The sequence below is a fragment of the Lutzomyia longipalpis genome, chromosome 1 (assembly GCF_024334085.1).
Source record: "Lutzomyia longipalpis isolate SR_M1_2022 chromosome 1, ASM2433408v1".
NCBI classification, from domain to species: Eukaryota; Metazoa; Arthropoda; class Insecta; order Diptera; family Psychodidae; genus Lutzomyia; species Lutzomyia longipalpis.
Window position 1 is genome coordinate 40,820,507 of NC_074707.1, and position 20,147 is coordinate 40,840,653.

Consider the following 20,147-nt stretch of genomic DNA (forward strand, 5'->3'; position numbering starts at 1 on the left):
TAAATAGGTATTAAAATATTGGAAAGAATTACTGGATTTTTATATTTTTTTTAACGATCTGAAATTCACATTTTTATCGAAATATTTCTTTTTTTCTTTAACGTGTCTACTTTGATGGAAAACTTCGAAAATTATTTCAGTAGAAATCTCTTTAATTTTAATTTTCTCTTTAATTTTTATTTACAAGTAAAAAAAATCTTAGTTTCTACAAGTACATTGTGGTTTACCTATCACTTTTACCTGAGAACTTAGCATATGGTAATGCAACATTTTTAAATTTCAATAAAATTATCACTATATAAATGAAAATTATGCTCCTTTTCTTTTACAGTGTTCGTTTCATTCGAGTTTGGTTCACTTTTGAGTTTGTTTTAGAGATGAATTTTGAAAAATTCAATAAACTCTTCAAATCGTGCATTACATCGCGTACACTGCAACGTGTCCATGGTGATCAGTCTCAATTGAGTATTTTCTTCATTTTACTTACATTCGCAACATATTTTTATGTTTTCTGTGTTATCAATAACGTTGGCAAAATTTTTGAGGAGGATAATGTAAATTTTATGAAAGTTCTTTTCACTGTGCTCATGTGTCTTGGATATTTACAATTGCTATTCAAAAATTTATCTATAACTCCATTCCACGAAGAAGTTGAAAATATTTTGAAGAATTTTCAAAAGCTCTAAGATACTGTGTGCTGTTTTTCAAGTGAATATTCATCTTCATTATTAAAAAAAAATAAATTTAGTGAAAAAATAATTAATTTAGATTGTTCTTTGAAGTCCGAATGAAGGTAATTTTCTTTCGCACAATTTATTATTCGACACAATTTATTTTTATTGATCAGAATAAAAGAATATTTGTGAAGAATTTACGTTTAATGCCAGAATTAAATGTTAATTTATTAAAAAAAATAATAATTTTTATTTCATTTTCACAAAATCGATTAGTTACAATACACCTTCTTCTCAAGTGCTCCAAGTACCGAGCTATGTAAAGTTCCAATTTCACATTTCTAAGCATTCCTCCATATAGTGCTGGCTCCCCCAAAATAATAAAATGTGTGTTGATTGATATTTTTAGAAATTTGGTGATTATTTTCACAGAGGCAGATATATAAATCTATTGTGTCTGTCACGTCGACAGCTTCTCTTTTTGCCTGGTAGGATGTTGTACCATTGGATAATCATGCGTGAATTAATGAGCTAAAATGTGCACAACACTCCAAGTCTTTTTCCGTTTGAGACACATCGCGAAATAATATTTTCATTGTTATCACAATATTTCTATTTAGCACCAGCTGTTGCGAATTTCAACGAGTGCGCGGAAATTTGCAAAATTCACCCAGAATGATGTTTGGACGATAAATAAAATTTTGTTGTGAAAAGATTGGGTGGTAATAAATTGTATTTTATATAAATAGCATCATTTTGAATGAGATTAAATCATTATATTGTGTGTCAATGTCAGAGAATAGAATAGGTTGATTTTAGAAGAGTTTAGAACTAATACACAGTGCTGCCATCTATTGAGAAATTTGATTTTTGCACTAAAGACAAAATTGTGATTAATTAGTTTGGAATTTTCTTGTTTTTTTTCCAACGTTTAGTTAAAGATTTATAATAAATTCAAATTAAATTAAATGCCAAAAGTAATCAGATTCAGTCACATCAGATTTGATTTATTGAAAATTCCATTTCTCCCATTAATTATTCGTCGTGGATATTGATAAATAATAAATCCTCGTCTAATTGTTACAGTTTCCGAAATTTTCCCGGGAAATGCAGGAAGTGCAAATAACAAGAATAATGAGGATATTAGTTGGTATACCACAATCGTGGCATACCAAGTATTGTAATCGTCGGAAAAACCGACCACCTCAGATCGGGCTCAAACTTGGTATGAGCATGTTTTAGACAACCCACATTACGAAAGTGGTGGTGGAAAATTTTTGATCCGGCCGGCCGGCCTGCCGGCCGGCCGGTGCGCCAAACTTTGCCTTATAGCTCAAGAACGGTAAGAGATAGAGACTTCCGGTTTGAAGTTTTCTATAGAAATGTGGGTGTAAATTTTCATTTTTTCGCATTTTCAAAATCCAAGATGGCCGCCGTCCGCCATTTTGAAATACCGTCGACCAGTTCCCTTATAGCTAGAGGTCTGAAATTTTAGTATGTTGTAGAGCTCAGTGAGACGTTTTCATCAACAATTCATACTTGAAAATCGGTCAAGCGGTTTAGCAAATATGGCGGTCTAAAGCAAAAAGTGTTTTTTCGATATAACTCGAGAACGGCTTGACCGATTTTGACCACCTTGGTATCAAATGAAAGGTTTCGATAAGCCCTACAACTGTCTAGAACATTTCAAGTTCCAAAAACAACCGCAAGAGGCGTTAAAAACAAAAACAAAAATTGCCTAACTTTAAGGGGCAATATCTCCGAATCCCCATCATAGATTTCTTTTAAATTTTGATATGTCGTAGCCTGACTCAATATCTTTCATCAGTCCGAAAATGAAGAAAATCTATGTCGCCGTTTAGAAGATATAGCCTTTTGAAAAATTCATGAATTTGAAAAGTTCTAAGAGTCATATCTCTTGAACGGATTGTCCGATTTTGCTCAATTTGGTATCAAATTAAAGGTTTTGCAATTCTCTACAACTTTCTGGAACATCAGAAACCTCTAAAACAATTCCTTGAGGACAAAAAGTCCAAAAAACTGTTTTGGTAGAACAAAAATCCGCAATTTTGTGTTCTGGAGGTGACCTTGAAATGTATCGAAATATATGTCAGATTATAGCTTATTTCAATACCTTTCCAAAACTAGTCAATAAATTTCTGTATGTGCAATAGAACTTGAGATATAACCATTTTTGTCTTTCGAATTGATGAATTTCATAAAAAAAAATCACCTTTGCCTACTAATACTACTTAAAAATTAAATTATAACGCATAGACTGACCCATCCGCGTTGTGGTATACCAACTCTTATAACTGGACGCGTTATGATTGACTTTTCAAATGGAATATATTGAATTTCCTTCGCGTCGTACCCTTCCCATTAGTAACTAAGGGACTATACATTCAGTCAGCAGAACGTATTCCAATAACAAGGACCAAACAACAAGAATTCAATCAATTCCCAAATGAGGGAGGAATTATCTCGGCTTGTGTAATGGAAAATGATTGAAAGAACAAGCAAGGATGGGAGCTTTAGGTGAACTCCACCCAAATGACCGAAATTTCCAACTATGCGCATATATAGGATTTTTTTATGCCTCCCCACCATCATTCAGATTGTATATAGTTTCATTCTCTACCTTTCCCTCGAATTCTTTGTTCTCGCTTTTCTCCGCCCCAAGAGAAAAGCATCAGCGAATTTCGGTTCTAGACGGAATATGCTCAACATTAATATTTAAGTGTTAATCAGCCCCTTTTGAATTATGCGTAAGTCCTCCTGGGATCTACGAACCGTATGTAATGTCTGTTTATGACATGGTAAACTCTCTCACTACATTATTCACAATAATCAGAACGCACAGCCAGAGGAGGAATTGAGTGAAAATATAGCTATTTTTTCTTCTCTCTCATAGTGCTCACACTGAGCTAACTTGTTGAATTGGATGTATGAATTCATAAAAAGCTCTCCGCCCCCAAAAAAGCTCAACATTTTGAAATGTCTGCAGTGTCAGAAAGGATTTTCGTTACAGAAATGAGAAAATTCACAACTAATCTTTATTCATTCCTATGCACTTCCAGCGTTATGAGTAGGGGGGGGAGTGAGTGGCTTAAAATCCCACAGCATTGGGTATAATGCAAATTTGACCTATTTTATGTAATTCCGTTGAACAAACATGGTAATTATTTTTCCAAGGGGTAAACATCTAAAGGAATATTGGATGAAATTTACTGTCAAGTACGACTTAAAGTCCGTTTCTTAGCCCACGTTTAACTTTCTAAAGGAAACTTTAGTTTTTTAAAGCAGAGTCAGAATTTTCTAAGGTTAGGCTTTTAAGGTTTTTAAAGTTAGGTCAAGCTGAATCAGAGCTGAGTGAATTTTAGGATGATTTTACGAATTTCTATACCAATGCGCGTATCAAAATTTAGCCTGACCCTAAAAACTTTTAGATCTAACCTAAAACCAACCTAAGGCGCTTGTATAAATCAGGAATAGCATAAAAAACTTATAAGTTTAGCCAAAAAAGCTTAAGTATAGCGTAAAAACTTTGGCTTAGCCTAAAAAAAATATGCCTAAATTGAAAGATTTCGGCCTAATTAAAAAAAAACTAGGCCCAGTTTAATAAGCTTAGTTTTAGCCTTAAAAGCTTTGTTACCTACAGCTTAAAATTTTAAGTAGGTTTTTAGTCAGTCTCAAGGTTTTTAGACAGTTTTTTTAAATCAGACTTAAAAAACAGACTTAAAACCTTAAAACCGACTTAAAAACTGAGTTAAAATTTTAATCCCCACTGAGTAATGAATTCCGCCCTTTGTTGTTTAAAATTCATAAAAATTATTAAAACAAAAAATTATATTACAAATCAGAGCCTGCAGATCTCTGCAGCTTTATCAGGTACTTTTTTAAATTATTTCAGAACATTTCGAAAGATAATTATTGTAGGAAAAATAATTCATCTTTTAGTTTTAAATAAATATTCGTCAAAGTATGTTTCTGTCCTCAAAATTCTTTGAATTTTTTTAATAAATCTTTAATATTCTTCTTCATTGGAATTTTGTATTCTTAACATTATTTCAACCCAGATGCATTCCCTTTGCGAATTTTCCTTTTCATGAAAATGCAACAACTAACCGATCATGCAAATTCTCAATGAATTTTGAACCCCATAAATGAACCACCGATGCATATATAAATCAATCGGACAATGCAACCAACTGATATATTTCCCACGAGCTCTATTATTTTTTTCGCTCGCCAAAAATTAACAATTCCATTCGAATGATGCTTCTCAATTGCCGCAGAAATTAATAACCGTAAAATGTGATTTCAGGTGCTTTTTTCCTCAACATTACCCGGTAATTGGGCAAAAAATAGTCCAATTGACGAGAAAAATTTCCCCTTAAAGAGCTCGGAAAAATGAAAACGGAAATCCCGCATGAGAAGTGAAAATAATTTATCTCAATATTCTTGGAAGTTTTTTTTTTGGCAGCGGATAGAGACATCATAAAATTCCCTTCCGGCTGACTCTTTAGAAGAAAAAAAAATATAAGCTTGAGGAAAGTGAGAATGTTTATTGAGTTGTGCGTTCTGAAAATTTCACGCAATCAGCATACAAATTATCCATTTGAGAAAACAATGTATGAGGAGAAAAGGGGAGACGAGTTTATTAATGCATAATAGAGAAGGGTTTTTGTGAGAAATGAAGACATTAAACGAATGATGTAGGATTATTGATTTGACAACTTGTGTGGCTATAAATTTTCTAAAGAAAAATTTTTAAGTGACTTCCATCCCATGGGCTTGTTGGCTCTACAACCCGCATTATATGCTTGGAGGGGTTCGTGGAAAAAGGGAGGAATTCAACTCTATTATAATGACGTGAGTTATAAATCTTTTACTACCTATTTTCAGCATTTGTATACACACCATATTGAACTCGATTTCCCGCCACTTTGCTACAGATCCTGCCCCCTCATAGGCCAACATCTGAACGTGGTTGTCTTAGTCAACAAACGACGGAGTATTTTAATTTATAATTCAATTTCATCTTTGATATTCAGCGGTGCATCTAAAGAAATCTAAAAGCTTCCTCGGGTTTGTTTAAGAAGTTTTATAAAAAGAGTTCTTAATGTGTTACAAATATTCCTATTATAATTTCCTCAGTTTCACAAATATTCTCAATTTTAGAACAACTGAAAATATTTTTAGAATATTTGTAAAACTTCGAGAATATTCGGAATATTTTGAGATTATTGGTAAAATATTCAGAATATATAAAAAATGTCGGAAATTTTGTAAAACTTAGAGAATATAGAAAATATTTGTAGAATATTTATTAAACTTAATTCAGCAACCAAGAAACCTTTAAAATCTTGGAAATTTGTACTAAAATTTCAAGATTTCAAGTGAATTTCAAGGGTTTCTTGGTCGTTGAATAAGGCTCAATATTGGAATTCTATTCAGAATATTTGTAAAACTTAAGGAACTTCAAAATACTTGAATAATTTTCAGAATATTTATAAAACTTTCAGAATATTAAAAATATTTTGAGAATATTTGTAAAACTTTGAGAATATTGGAATTTCGAGAATTTTTGTAAATCTTTGAGATTGGGACTTATTATACGACCAAGAAACACTTGAAATTCGCTTGAAATCTTAAAACTTCAGTACAAATTTCAAAGATTTCAAGGGTTTCTTGGTCGTTGAATAAGGCTCATTATTAATATTTTAGAAATATTTCAAAGATATTTACAATATTTGTAAAACATTAAAAATATTCGGAATATTAAAAATAATTGAGAATAAACTTTCGGAATATTTTCAGAATAAACCTATAAAATATTGAGAATATTATTGTAAAATTTTACGATTATTTAGAAAAACTTTAAGAATATTTTAAATATCTTTCAAGGATATTTGTAAGTCTTTTAGAATATTGGAAATATTTTAAAAATTACTTGTTTCCACATTTAAAATTTTTCCTTCCAACAACTGTTGATTCAAGCGTCACTCGCTCTCGCTCTGTCTCTACTAAATATGGAATGAGGCATCTTTTCCCTGGCTGATATGCCCCCCTTCCTTCACAAATACACACGTGAATAACCAAAACCAAACTCGTCCTACTCCCAAGAGGGTATCGAGAACGGATGGAACTTCGGCATTTTCGAGAGGCCTCGCATCGAGAAGAGCGATGGGGAAAATGTAAGAGACTCTCGAGGGTGGGTGCGGCAGAAGAAAAGCTCCAGCAGTTCCGGCGCACGAATTTCACCATTTGGTGCTATATATGTTTTTGGAGTATATTGATAGGCACGTGGGAACCTATGCAAAATTTCAACAATTTATCTTCACAGAGACCTCCCCAGAGGATCTTCTCTGCTATATACCAACTATTGGCCCCAATGCCTAGACATGGGGGGCTAATTTCATCCCCTCACCACCCGGCAGATGGCCTATCTCTCTACCTGCCCTCGATATAGTCTCACCGAATCACTTTTTCCCCATCCCTCCCTCCGTGGATGGGCTTTTGCATGGAATTTCGTATAATTTTTCAAATGGAACCTCTCCATCGTGATGAAGAGCCGGTAGGGGGTGGATTCACCCCACCCACCCCTTCTCTCTGGACCACAGCCACCACAGAGAGGGAAAATGCGGCAAAATACTTTTACCGGCAGAGAGAAAATGATGAAATATTGCTGAATGGAGTTTTGAATTGATAATTTAATGGCGGAAGTGAATTGTATACTCGGAAAAATTTGTCTGTGGGCTTTTTTTTCAACACCACGGAAGCCCATCTTCACGCTGCCATACATCATACTTTTTTTTATATAAAAAAAAGAAAAAAAAAGAATGCTTTCTCACTTTTCGTCCTCATTCACTTTCGCTTCGAAGATTTTTTTTTGTCGAGAGAACTTTCCCGTCACATCATGTTGAGGGGAGAAATTTAAGGGAAATCTCAAAGACGTCTCCCTTCTCAAATCTTACTCAATGAACATCTCCAGAGAACATCCAGATGATCAACTCACCTGAAACGAATAAAAAAAGAAGATAAATTTGATAAATCTCCACCTGTGGGATACCTCTGAGTGAATTATTAAAATATCAAGCACCCAGAGTCTGATTAATTGGGAGTGATAATGAGGATTCTGACGAGAGAGAGAGGGGGAGGGTATTGCGCCTTACAAACGAGATGGTTTTTTAACCAGACCATCAAATATTTTACGATTCAATTTTGCGGAAATTCATCTCAAGGGAATTTTCATGGGATTATCATTTTCCCCGACGCCGTCGTGTAGCATCCGGTCGGTTCCGCTTTTACTGCTTCATCTGCAGTAATTTGTAGCACTGAATGGTATTGTTTGAATATTCTATACACAGATTATGTGCTACAAACTATTCAATGAATGCAGAATTTATTAATATTAAAAGAGATTCTTTATTCCATCATATAATTTTGGTTCATTTATTTAGAGCTTTGCAATTAAAAGCTACAGAGAAAAGTACATAGATAAAGCTTAAAGGCTCCAACAGATGGACGAGAAATTTCTCGTGCGGTGCGGTGCGGCGAGGTTTTCGGCCAATCAGAAGCGAGAGATGGCTCACACACTCTCACCTCACCGTGCGAGAACGTTTTTCGGCCAATCCGAAGCGACGATGGGCCACGAAATCCTCGCCGCACCGCACCGCACGAGGAATTTCTCGTCCATCTGTTGGAGCCTTAAGAGGTAAAGTAACCAGGAAATGAAAAACGGTATATAGAAAGTTTTAGGTTAATAAAAAGAAAATTCAGGGGTGTTTATGTGTTTGACTGAAAAATATTTAAATATTCTGAATTTATATAAAATATTCGGAATAATCGAATATTATTAAAGAAACATTCTCAATGTTTGTTTATTTTGGGAATATTGGTCAATTTAGATTATCCGGAAAGAGTCTCCAATTCGATAGATAATTCGAAATTAATGAACAGTTTTTTTTATTATGCGGAAAAATAAAAATTCCGGATCATTAAGGAATAATATTTTATTTCAGAAGAATAAATTCGTCTGTTCTGTATTATTGGAAAAAAAAATTTAAATTATTCGTAATAATTATAAAACAATCGGCAATTCTTCTGGATCAATCTTAAATATTCGTGTAATTAAGGAATAGTCGTCAATTCGCCTTCCTGTAAACTCTTTATTAATTTATTAACCACCGCTTGAAAAACTCCTCAAATAAAATTTAGCTAATTTTAATCTTCAGTAATGGCATTGATGCCATTATCAATCCTATTCCACAGTTTCACCATCCCTTCATCGATTTTATTGGAAACTGAGACCATAACTTGGTTTGGATCAAGCTCAGTGTATCTGTAGAAAATCTGACGATCACAGAACGGAGTTGACGTTGAGGCTGTGCAGGGTCTATATCTCCTCCAGTCCTTAACTTCCCCTCTTGTGGCAAAATTAACCATTGTTCGAACGTACGTGTCCACCATTCTTCCTTCTGGGGAAGTTGTATTGAATATTGGAATAAAGTCTGACATTGTAAACAGGTAGAATACGTCATCCATGTGACATACGCCTAAGTTTATGTCTTGGCCAGAAAAGTATTTGAGGAATGTATAAGCGCTCTGGAAAATTAATTCATTCGTTAGTCAGAAAAAGAATTTTCCTTAAAGGTAATTTTCAGAAACCTTAAATGCGAATTCGTAAATGTATATAGGATCTTCCTGCACATCAGCTGTTTCTAGGAATTGCCTAACGAGAGTTATCATCGGATATACAAACAGCCTATCTGTAGCCATCTAAAGGAAAATAAAATTTCAAAAAAAAACTTTTAAATAAAATTTCTAGAATTTCCTTAAATCTTCAACTGTTGGGTATACTTTGAATACTTGTCCTTCATTGGTACTATCTATGAAATCTTGACCACCTAGATAGTAATTCACAACATCAGTTACATATCTCGGATACATGGAAAATACAACCGGGAGGAAATTGTAAAAGTTCTCGTTGAATATGGTTAGAAAGGTTTCATTCCGTGTTACAACCGCTGCCAGAAGTCCTTCATTTGATGTTGTTCCAATTAGGATGGGTTTTGGGAAGTACTTCCCTTCTGCCCAAAGTATGCGAGGATTCTCCTGAAGGAATGCATCCTCCCAGTCTCCTTCAATGCAGAAACCCAGTGGATTTGGTGGTGTTAGGACAAAAAGATAGAATCTATTAATAATCTCAACGAAGGTCAAAGCATCAACCTCCTTTAGCTGAGCGGCTAATTCAAAAGTTGTGGCTGTTTCCCAATCTGCAAGTCCAACGAATTGAGCAGCTTGTCGGAATTGAGTTTTGAAATCTTTCAAGTAATTCCACGGACTTATCGCGGTTCCACTCATAAGAACAGCTCGATGGAAGAGCGCTAAAAGAAAGAATGAAGAAACACGTGCCAAACATGCGAAGCAGAAGAATTCCAATATAGTCCCTCACCCTGAGACGTTGGGTTCATCATATGCAAATGAACAGACGCAGCACCAGCACTTTGGCCAATAAGTGTGATCGATTCGGCGTCTCCCCCAAAGTATTCAATATTATCCACAATCCATTTCATGGCGAGTTGTTGATCTTTGAAGGCGAAATTTCCCTTAACAGCTTCATCCCCTGAGCAGAGAAGGCCAAAGAGCCCCAGCCGGTAGTTTAGCGTCACTAAGATTACTTCCCCGTTGTCCATTAGATATTCAGGACCGAATTGTGTTGGACTAGAGGAGAAATCCAGCCAGGATCCTCCATGGATAAAAACCATCACGGGCATTTTAACACCTTTCTTCCTATAGACAGGTCGATAAACGTTGAGGTAGAGACAGTCTTCTGATCCTCTTATTGGATCAGGATAAATATTGTGATCCTGCAGACAAACCCCCCGGAAGAAGGTAGCATCCCAGTATCCTGACCAACCACTTTTAGGTACGGGATTTTCAAATCTGAGCTTTCCAACTGGAGGTTCAGCGTAAGGAATACTGTAGAAAGCTTCGTAAGGCTTCACTCTTCCACTTTCAACTTTTCCACGAACACATCCAGCTTTTGCACAAACTTCCGCCAAAGAATTAGCTGATTTTCTCAACCAATCTCTATGCGAAAAATTGTTCTTTTGTGATAAAATTAAATTAAAGGAACTTGCAAAAATTAAAATAAAGAAAAAATATGAGAACTTCATTCTTTCTTTCATGTCCACTTCTGTTGAGTTCTTAACTAAAACTGGCTATGGGCTATAGCGAGTTTTCTTGAATTTGCTTCTTCTTTGCTTGTTTTCTCACTCTGAAATACATGTTAAAAAATCGCTGATATATATATTGACAAAAACCATGTGATTTTGTCCAATATAAGAGTTCAATGACACTAAGAAATTATTTTGAAATTGTAACGCTAAAAAAGAGCTTTTGAAACTTTGAATAAAGTACAATTTTCACAAACTTCTTCCTTGTGAAAATGTGATTTGAGACATTAAAAAGTTGAATTATTTAGGGAAAACTAGAGCTTTTTGTTCTCTATAGTATTTCTTTGTTATATATAATACAAATTCATACAAACATCTATTAATGCAAAGAGAACAATCCGCGAATGTGGAAAAAACGTCCTTTTACTTTTCTCCTAAAGTATAAATGAGGATGAAAATGTACAAAAGTACTAAGAATGCTTTTCTATACTTTCACAAAACTACTTTCCTTTCGTATATGTTATTCATTATAATCCCCAAAGGAGTGTCTCCCTTTTGCTAATTCCATCTTCTCATTCCTCACAGATCGTAATGGATTCGGTAAAAGCAGGTCAACAATGCGCTTTCAGTGGAGGATTTTTTCTTCTTTTTCACTCTTTTTTCGAACTAAAAGGGGTTGGATCTACTTGTTAACCTGTCCTCCCGCCTGGACAACTCTCAATTAATCCTTTTCTCAAATTTCTAATCACTTGAGCAACTCTTTGCTTCAGCTACTCTTCTTACAGAAGAATTCGGGGTTGAAAAGAGGGAGTAAGATGAGAGTTAAAATGGGGTTTTGGTATTTTGTAAAAATTAAATTTATTCCCACTTTTGTGCTCAAGAGACCACTTTTGGGAGGAATAAATAGCACAATACTCAGCTTAAACACCTCGAATCCACTTAGTTGATATGGTTGGTTGGTGGATGGCAGGAAGAACTCACTCCCACGGAGGAAATAATGGAGAAAAAGCTGTCAAAGAGCAAATTGAATTCTGCACGAAATTCCATCCACCACACCATTTTGCCATGCGTCCCACCCACCCCCCAACATGCACCGCACACACACCATTTGTGGATCGGTATTCTCAAAGCAAAGCCATGGCATCATCATTGAGGGCTTCTGCAGTGTGCCAGTGAAAGATTTTCCCGGATTTTCTAACACTGCACCCATCTGACACCCGAGATCGCATTCAATCGCACACACCTCCTCAACTTAACTCTTCCCTCCCTCAATACAGCACCCTATCAACCCCCTTGAAAGGAAGCTTACGAGAGTCCTTTCACATCCTCCTAGGGAAGCCTCTGTAAGGAGGGAAATATTAATTTGATATTGCCAACAATTTGCAGAGCAATAGCGCGCAAGTTGATATAGAAACTCCGTTGGAGAGCTCACTTTGAGTTTTCCCAATCTTCTCAAACATCCATGGCGGGGGATAAGGTGGAATTGATTGTGATTCACTTCCGCCAGATCCATTTTCCACGGATATTGAACAACAATCCGTCGCGTATTTCTACTTCTTCACCCACACTTCCTTGGAAAAGCCGGAAAATTGCCGAGAAAAAAAGAAAGGAGGACATCGTGGCATCAGATGTATCTTATTGTACCTATTTTCATACTTAAGACCTTTTGTTATATATTATTTATATGTCACGAAACATGAGATAAAAGGGAAAATAAAATACATCAGTTTGATGCTGATTTAGTATTCGGAATATTGTTATTTTTAACGAGAAGAAAATGATTTTATGCTTTGAAATTCATCTTGCATTTTATTATTAAATTTGCTTATATAAATTTGAATTGAAAAAAACTTAACAGTTGCAAAAAAAAACTCAAAGAACTAAAAATTTAATTGAAAAACCCCTAATTGAAGAGATTTCATAAATTTTTATATAAAATAACGACAAGTTTTTAAAATAAATTTAACCTCTAGGCCGCCAAGCGGGGTCGTTGAACGACCCCAGCCCTATATTTCGTGCTATAACTCAATAAATATAAAAGATAGCGTTTCCATCTTTTGGAAATAAGTTCCTTGGTTATCTGAGGAGGTTGTGTAAAAATTTCAGCTCAATCCGACCACCACAAGAAAAGTTATTAAGGAAAATGTAGAAGAAGGGAATTCAAAAATTGGTGTAACGGCCATGCTGCGGAAAATTTCTTAGAATGAAGTTAGTCACGTCATGAACCGTGTGCTAGTAGAGTTGTTTTTATTTCTCACCCTACCTTCTCAGTGTCAAAATTATCGCGAATAAGTAGCATAAACAACATAAAACATAGTCAGAAGCATATAGGTGTTGAAAAGAATAAAGAATTTTCTAGAAATATTGCCATTTATCACGGTGCGGGAAGTGAGTGGAATGTGGGGAAGTAGTGAAAAAAATAGCAGTTGCAGTCAACTTCGTGGCAAATTTCTCAAGAACAAATTGTGAAAAATGAGTGAAAAATGTTTTTCCCTAATATCTTCTTCTACGTGTTTTGTGGTGGAAAATTTGTGATGCAAGGGGCAAGAGGACTATATAAGGAGTCTAAAGGTAGTGACCCGACAGTTCCCGGTTGTATGGTTTATGAGAAAATCGACTTGGCGCTCTAAGGAAGCTCCAAGGTCTTGGTGGCCTGCAGGTTAAAATAGTCTTTTAATATTGTCTTACAAATTAAGAGAATTAACTGAGCAAAACCAAAGAACCAAAGACTTTAAGCCAAAGATAAACCAGGCTTAAACCAGTTTAAAAGTTTTATGTTTATTTATCTAAAATTGATTTAGAATTTAAGGAAATTAAGATTGATTTCATTTGATACCACATATAAAAAAAACTTTAAACCAGACTTAACACTTTCAGGTCCATTGGGTCATACGCTGACCCAAAGGCTCGATTTTGAAAATGTTTTATTTTATGAATATTAGACATACTCAAGGACTCACAGGATCAGGAAGGACGAAAAACCGAAAATTTTTGAGTTGGGATTTTTTGCTAAGAATGTCTTATTTGAGCTCAAAGGAACCTATAAAAATTGGTTTTAGTTCAGTCAGCACGCTAGATTGATTGCGGACCTGAAAGAGTTAAACCAGACAAAAACCAAGTTTAAACCAGGTCTAAACTTGGCTTAGGGTTGTCATTAGGTACCCCACAAGCCATTTTTTGGACGAATTTTCTTAAAAATCGAGAGCGGAGGGGGATGAAAATAGTGGTCATTTTCGGACTTCCCGGATAATTTTGGCTAAGGTTGCACTTGAAATCCAATCAGTATTTCTTTTTTAAATTAGCATTATAAATTCCTTTAAAAATATATTTCAAAACACCCCATCTTACGGTAAGAAATTTATTTTCCCTTTAGAAAACATGAAATTTGAAATTTTAATAGAAAATTTGCTTGATAAATTTTATGTATTTACTTCACCCCAATCCTCTTACAAATTTTCCACACTTCATCCCTCAACTTTCGATGCACTTTAAACATCCCCAATTCTTTCGCTTTTTAATCTTGGCATACGAGGAGGTGCGATACAAAAGTTTTAATTAAAAGCATGCGATAAAGAAGACGGAGTTTTGTCCTAGCATGAGTGGCTGCTTCTCAAGATAGAAAACATCTCTATGTTATACCAGCATAGAACAAAATATAAAAAGTTGTTGTCTTGACTTTCATAATCAAAGACAAAGTCAGGTAATTTAAGGAAAACTCAATGAATAAACGCCTACAGTGAGTTCTGTGAACTTTTAAAACTACCCCCCAGAGTGAATGGGGTTGAGGGGAGGATTCCGGGAATGCCTAGTTGATGGAATTACTTTTCTCTCAAGCATTATAGAAAATGCAAACTGAAACCCAATCTAAATCCCCACCATGTAGCTCCATCAGTGTGTTGGATAAACTTAGGTACAGGTAGGTACAAAAACCCCTTTTGGAAGGCACATCCTTCTTGAGATGTGAATTGAGACTGGGTTATGCATACAGACGAAGCATTATACACAAGTCTCATGGCAACCGCAATAACTAACCTCCGGTAAGCATTTTAATACTCACACACGATGCATAAAATGTAATTTTCTCCCTCATTTGCCACCCCCGCGTTGCTGCCTTCGAAAGTATGTAAAATTTAACGACGTAACGTAAATATTGCAATAGTTATCCACTCCCTCGTGCAGAACCATTTAGCTCGCTGCTGTATGAGAATGAATGTGGCTTATGAACTCCGACCGTTGCGGGAGCTTTTCTCAAGCTTCTACCACGTCTTTTAGCTTTCTCACTCCCACCACAGCGAAGAGGAGGGTTAAAGCGTCTATTTATGAAAAAATATTTGCATGAAAAATATTTTTTTTTATCTAAATATAAACGATGGGGGTAAATGGAAAAGAATTTTCCAAAGTCTTACAATGATGAGAAAATGAATGAGCTGAAAATGGGGTTGAAAAAAAATGAATGAAATTTTGAAGATATTTCCATGAAAATTGCAATTTTCTTCGCATTACTGAAATTCCTCTTTATACGGTTGATGAAAGAAAGAAAAGAAATTCAAATAAAATATTATTTTAAGCGTTATGGAGAGGGTTTTGCAGAATATTTACTTATTTTTAAATCACTGTAATCTTTCTGAAAGAAATAGTCCATTTTCAGGATTTTTTTTTAAGTAAATATGGAGGCGCCTGGTTGTGCAAATTTTTCAATTTTTATCGCTTTTTGTAATTATTTCTTTGTTTAATATTTAATTGATTACTTTTTCCGCTTTTTCCTTGATTTTATTGTTTAGTTAAGAAAATTACAAATTTCCCTCAACCTGAATAAGAATTTTCCAGCAAAATTTCCTCCAGACGAAGAAATTTTGCGTAAATTCATTCCATTTCTGAGCTCAAGGATTTAAATGCGTTTTGCAATGAAAGAGCAATTCAATGGTATATTATGAGGGAGTTCTTTTATGTCATATGTGTGTCCCCTCATTTTGTGCCCTTTTTGCATATTCAGCGTTGACGCAAAATTTTGTGCCATATTGAGAATTTTAATTTGTAATTAAAATTTCTCATTAGCACTCAAAAAGAGAAAATGACAGAGGAATCTCTGAATTTACATTTTCATTCCAAATTCCATTAAAAGGAATATTTTAGCATTCTCCAGGGAAGAATTTTTGGGGTTTGAAAAATTCTTCTTTACTTTTTTAAGAGAATTTCATAATTTTTGTAAAAAATTGGTATATTGACATTATAACTTACATTACGTTTCGTTGTAAAATGAGAAATTCGTCATATATTTGGTTGAGAGTTTTAAAATTATATGAGAGAAGTCAAATTGAAGTTTTCCTCTGATTTTTTTTCATGAAAATATGCATTAGAATAAATTAATTCTTGGTTTCAAAGTTACGAGAAAAAAAAAAGACTAAAATGTGGTAGAAGTTAGACGAAAATCAGTGTCAAATTGAAGTCAATCATTAAAATCATATATTAATAAATAATAAAAATCCTCTATTCCTTCGAATTAAAATTAAAATTATAAATGTATTGTTAACACTTGGAGGACCCAATATTTGGCACAACGCGGAGGATCAAATTGGTAATAACTACCAGCTGATAAAATATGCTCAATAATTAATTATTAATCAGTTTATTGAACAAGGATCGATAGTTTCACTAATTCTCAATCTCCTTCAATCATTCCTACACCTAATTACTAAATATTTAATTGAGAAAATCGTCACTGAAAAAAAATTGCGTCGAATCGATGCAAAATTGCCAATTCAAACGACTTTTTTAGCTGCAGTTTTGCATAATTTATTATTGCGCCTAAATAATCACAAAATTTGATTCTTCAAGTACCTTTTTAGTCATTTCCGGCAATAAAATTAGTTCACATTGTAGTACCGCTGGTACTAACTGTCATGGTATAGGACAGATTGGCTTATGTGTGTGGGGTTGGCGGGAGTCTTAAGGTGGCTCTCTCTCCCAACCACCCTAGTACGGTTGGCTCAGTTACTCGTGGGCCATGGGGTCGTACGGACGGACCCACCCCATAAGTCTGAATCGTAGTACCTGGCTATGACAATTGGTATCCCATTGTCAGGTATTTTACAATTCAGAAGTGGGATAAGCCCAAAACTCGTTCGCGGAAGTGGAAAAGTGCGTGATTTGTGCGAATTCGCGAGTGAAAAATTTCATGGCGTCACTTTGACGTCACGTGGTGAAATTCGCGGAAAAAGTCCACCGTTTTGGGACTTTCGCGGCGTAGAAAATCGCGTTGTAGCACCCGTGAGTGCTAAATAATGGTTTCTTGTTGTGTAAATGAGCGAAATTCGGGGAAAACGCGTCGGAAAAACCGTGAAAAACGCGACATAAAAGTGACATTTTGGCAGTTTTTGTGTTGCCCGGCGCGAAAATGTGTGCGGAAAAAAGTCTCTTGTGGGGCTTTTGCGGGGCAGGGGAAGTCCCGTCGTGGTTTCCTTCGATGCGAAAAACGTTTTCGCAGAGGAAAAAGTGTCGCGAATTTAATGAAAATGCGTCATTTGAGGACGTTTAAGACGCAAAAAAAAAAAAAAGTGTCGCGTGTGTAGTGCATGAGAGGGAGCGGGCGCGTAAGAATGTGTGTGTGTGTGCGGCAACGACGGAGATCGCTCAGCATGATCGTCGCAGAGAGCGAGAGCACATACACACACCAACGAAGCTCTCAGCGATGTAGCGAGCTTGCACGCCCAGGACGATGCGGCATGGGTGTGTGTGGTGAGTGATGGAGAGCTCCGCAGCGAACATCGTGACGACAGCGACACACACACACACAACAACGAAGTCAGCATCATGCAGCGGCCTGACACGCTGAGGATGATGCGGCGGAAAAGAAGGCATGCAGGATGAGCATGTGGAGTAAAAGAGAAGGAAAATCGCAAGTATTTTCTCTTGGTAGGAGAGTGGTATTCTCCGAATTTGGTATCATGATTTTTTTTTGTTTAAAAAAAAAAAATGTTTTATACCATGATATTGAAATGTTAACCCTGAAAAGCGCTTTTCAACCCCTGTCATTCTCTTGATGAATTTTGTGTTTATGTTTAACATGTTAAATTTAAGAGAATGTTAATTGCAAGATTCCTTTACAGCATTAAAGGAATGAAATAAAAAAAAAAAAAGAAAAGAGGTGAGTTGCAAAGGAATTATAAGGAACCAATGTGTTGAAATCTTCATGAAATTCGAAAAAAAAAGGAATTTAATGAAAATTTCAAAGAATTGAAGAATTGGTTGAATTCCTTGAAATGCAACGTAACAAAAAAAAAAATTGTCCAAAAATTGAAAGTTTCCTTTCAGAGAATTGAAGAATAAAAAAAAAGGGAATAAAGAATAAGAAAAAAGAGATCAACCGGGACTCTTCTTGAAAAAAAAAAAAGGGGGAAGAATATTTCAAGAGGAATAATGAAGAATTAGGACAACTGGTTTTCCTTGTGATCTTTCCTTGGGAATTCGTACATCTCGGGTTAGGATTATTGAGGGATCTTAGTTAAAAACCGAGATGAATGTAATATTATGGTGGTTCGAATAGAGATCAAAGAGGATGGAATCAAGGTTGTCGATGTCCAAGAAAGATTCTTCAGTAAATTGTAGGGAAGAGAGAGAGGTTTCACTGAAGCATAGTTAGGGCTTGAATCTAGTGAAATGGACTAGTGGCGTTATAGCATAGGTAGTCTCTCTTTTGTGCAATGCCTACCGAGGCATCTGATGATACCTGAGCGGAAGGAAGTTCTTCGAGGTTATCGCTCTTTCCCTGGTGTGGTATCATGGTAAAAGAAAGGTACTGGTATTGGTACAAATCGTTATTTACTGAAGCGTAGAAGTATAGCTTGCAGTATAGGACACTGACAAGACGTAGTGTGTTGAAGTAGCGTTTCTCTTCTGATCAGGTTTACTGAAGCATTAGATACCTGGGTGAAAGGAAGTCCTCTGAGATTCTTGTTTCGCATAGAGGTATCAGGAGAAGAGAAAGGTGCTTGTGCACATGGAAGAGCGATTCACTCTGTTTATGTGATCAGTAGAAATACTGTGATAAACTGGCTCTTCAAGCATCCATAGAACCAACCTTATGTCTCAATAGATATGGTAGAATGGATGAATTGGAATGTAGGTCTGGGCGATCAATGGACGCATTGTAAGCTAGACAAGACATTCAGGTCATGTAACCAGTTAATACTAAAGACAACATTCATGAGTCTTCGTTGACTAGATGATATAGAGATTCATGAGTCTGTGAGTAAATGATACTGGTGTAGATAAAGCATGACGAGGTTTTCGCGGAGAGGCATCATGCTTGCATGGTGGGCCTGTTACGTTGAAAATCTGAAGTGTCGTATTGGTTAACATCAATCCAAGGTTCTTGATAGTTAGTCATACGACGAATGGTTTCTCGGAGACACTAGTCTCTATGGAACGAGCTTACGGTTCCTGGAACTGGGTAAGCTAAGTCTAGACATATGTTCCATGAGAAACAAGAAACATGGCGTAAGCTGTGTTGAGAGAACCTTCTGTAGGTTCATGGGTGTGATGATTTTGTGTCATGTGCACTGGCGTACTAAATCAAATAGAACCCTTGTGTACTTGGACCACCAGGTACGGTTCCATTAGGAACAATTTGATATTCTTCCAGTTGTCTATAGAGTTGTTGTCCACTGTGCCGGGCTTGCACTCTAGAACACATAAACCCAGTTGTTATCGCATTAATTGCGAAGTATACTGGTTGGAAGAAGTTCCACTGGAACATTTTGATATGATCTTCAGTTTGTGCAAAGAGTTGTTGTCTAATACAGACTTGTACTCTATACAAAGGACCGTAGTTGTTATCGCATTCATTGCGAAGTATACTGGTCGAAGATCACGGGAAAATTCGGTCAATCTGTCTTGCTTTTCCTAGCTTGTGCCGAGGACGTCACAAAAGTCAGGAATGGCCGAATGTAGTACCGCTGGTACTAACTGTCATGGTATAGGACAGATTGGCTTATGTGTGTGGGGTTGGCGGGAGTCTTAAGGTGGCTCTCTCTCCCAACCACCCTAGTACGGTTGGCTCAGTTACTCGTGGGCCATGGGGTCGTACGGACGGACCCACCCCATAAGTCTGAATCGTAGTACCTGGCTATGACAATTGGTATCCCATTGTCAGGTATTTTACAACATTAATGATTTTCACCGAGGAAAAGTCAACAAGAGTACTTTATTTGGGAAATATGGGGAAACATAACCTCAAAACAATGGCTAAAATGCATGGGATTTTGACTGGTAGTTATTACCAATTTGATCC

General features: G+C 35.9%; 2 protein-coding genes across 6 annotated transcripts in view; both read right to left on the reverse strand.

Annotated features, from left to right (window-relative positions):
* Window positions 1–20,147, reverse strand: part of LOC129787317 (polypyrimidine tract-binding protein 2) — a 393,752-nt gene that overhangs the window by 305,051 nt on the left and 68,554 nt on the right. The window lies entirely within an intron of this gene.
* On the reverse strand, window positions 8,668–10,898 carry LOC129787321 (juvenile hormone esterase-like). Its single transcript, XM_055822846.1, has 4 exons — window positions 10,135–10,898; window positions 9,540–10,066; window positions 9,348–9,458; window positions 8,668–9,284 (listed from the first exon to the last, which is right to left on the reverse strand). The coding sequence occupies exons 1-4, from the start codon at window positions 10,868–10,870 to the stop codon at window positions 8,904–8,906; spliced, it is 1,755 nt and encodes a 584-aa protein (XP_055678821.1). The 5' UTR covers window positions 10,871–10,898; the 3' UTR covers window positions 8,668–8,903.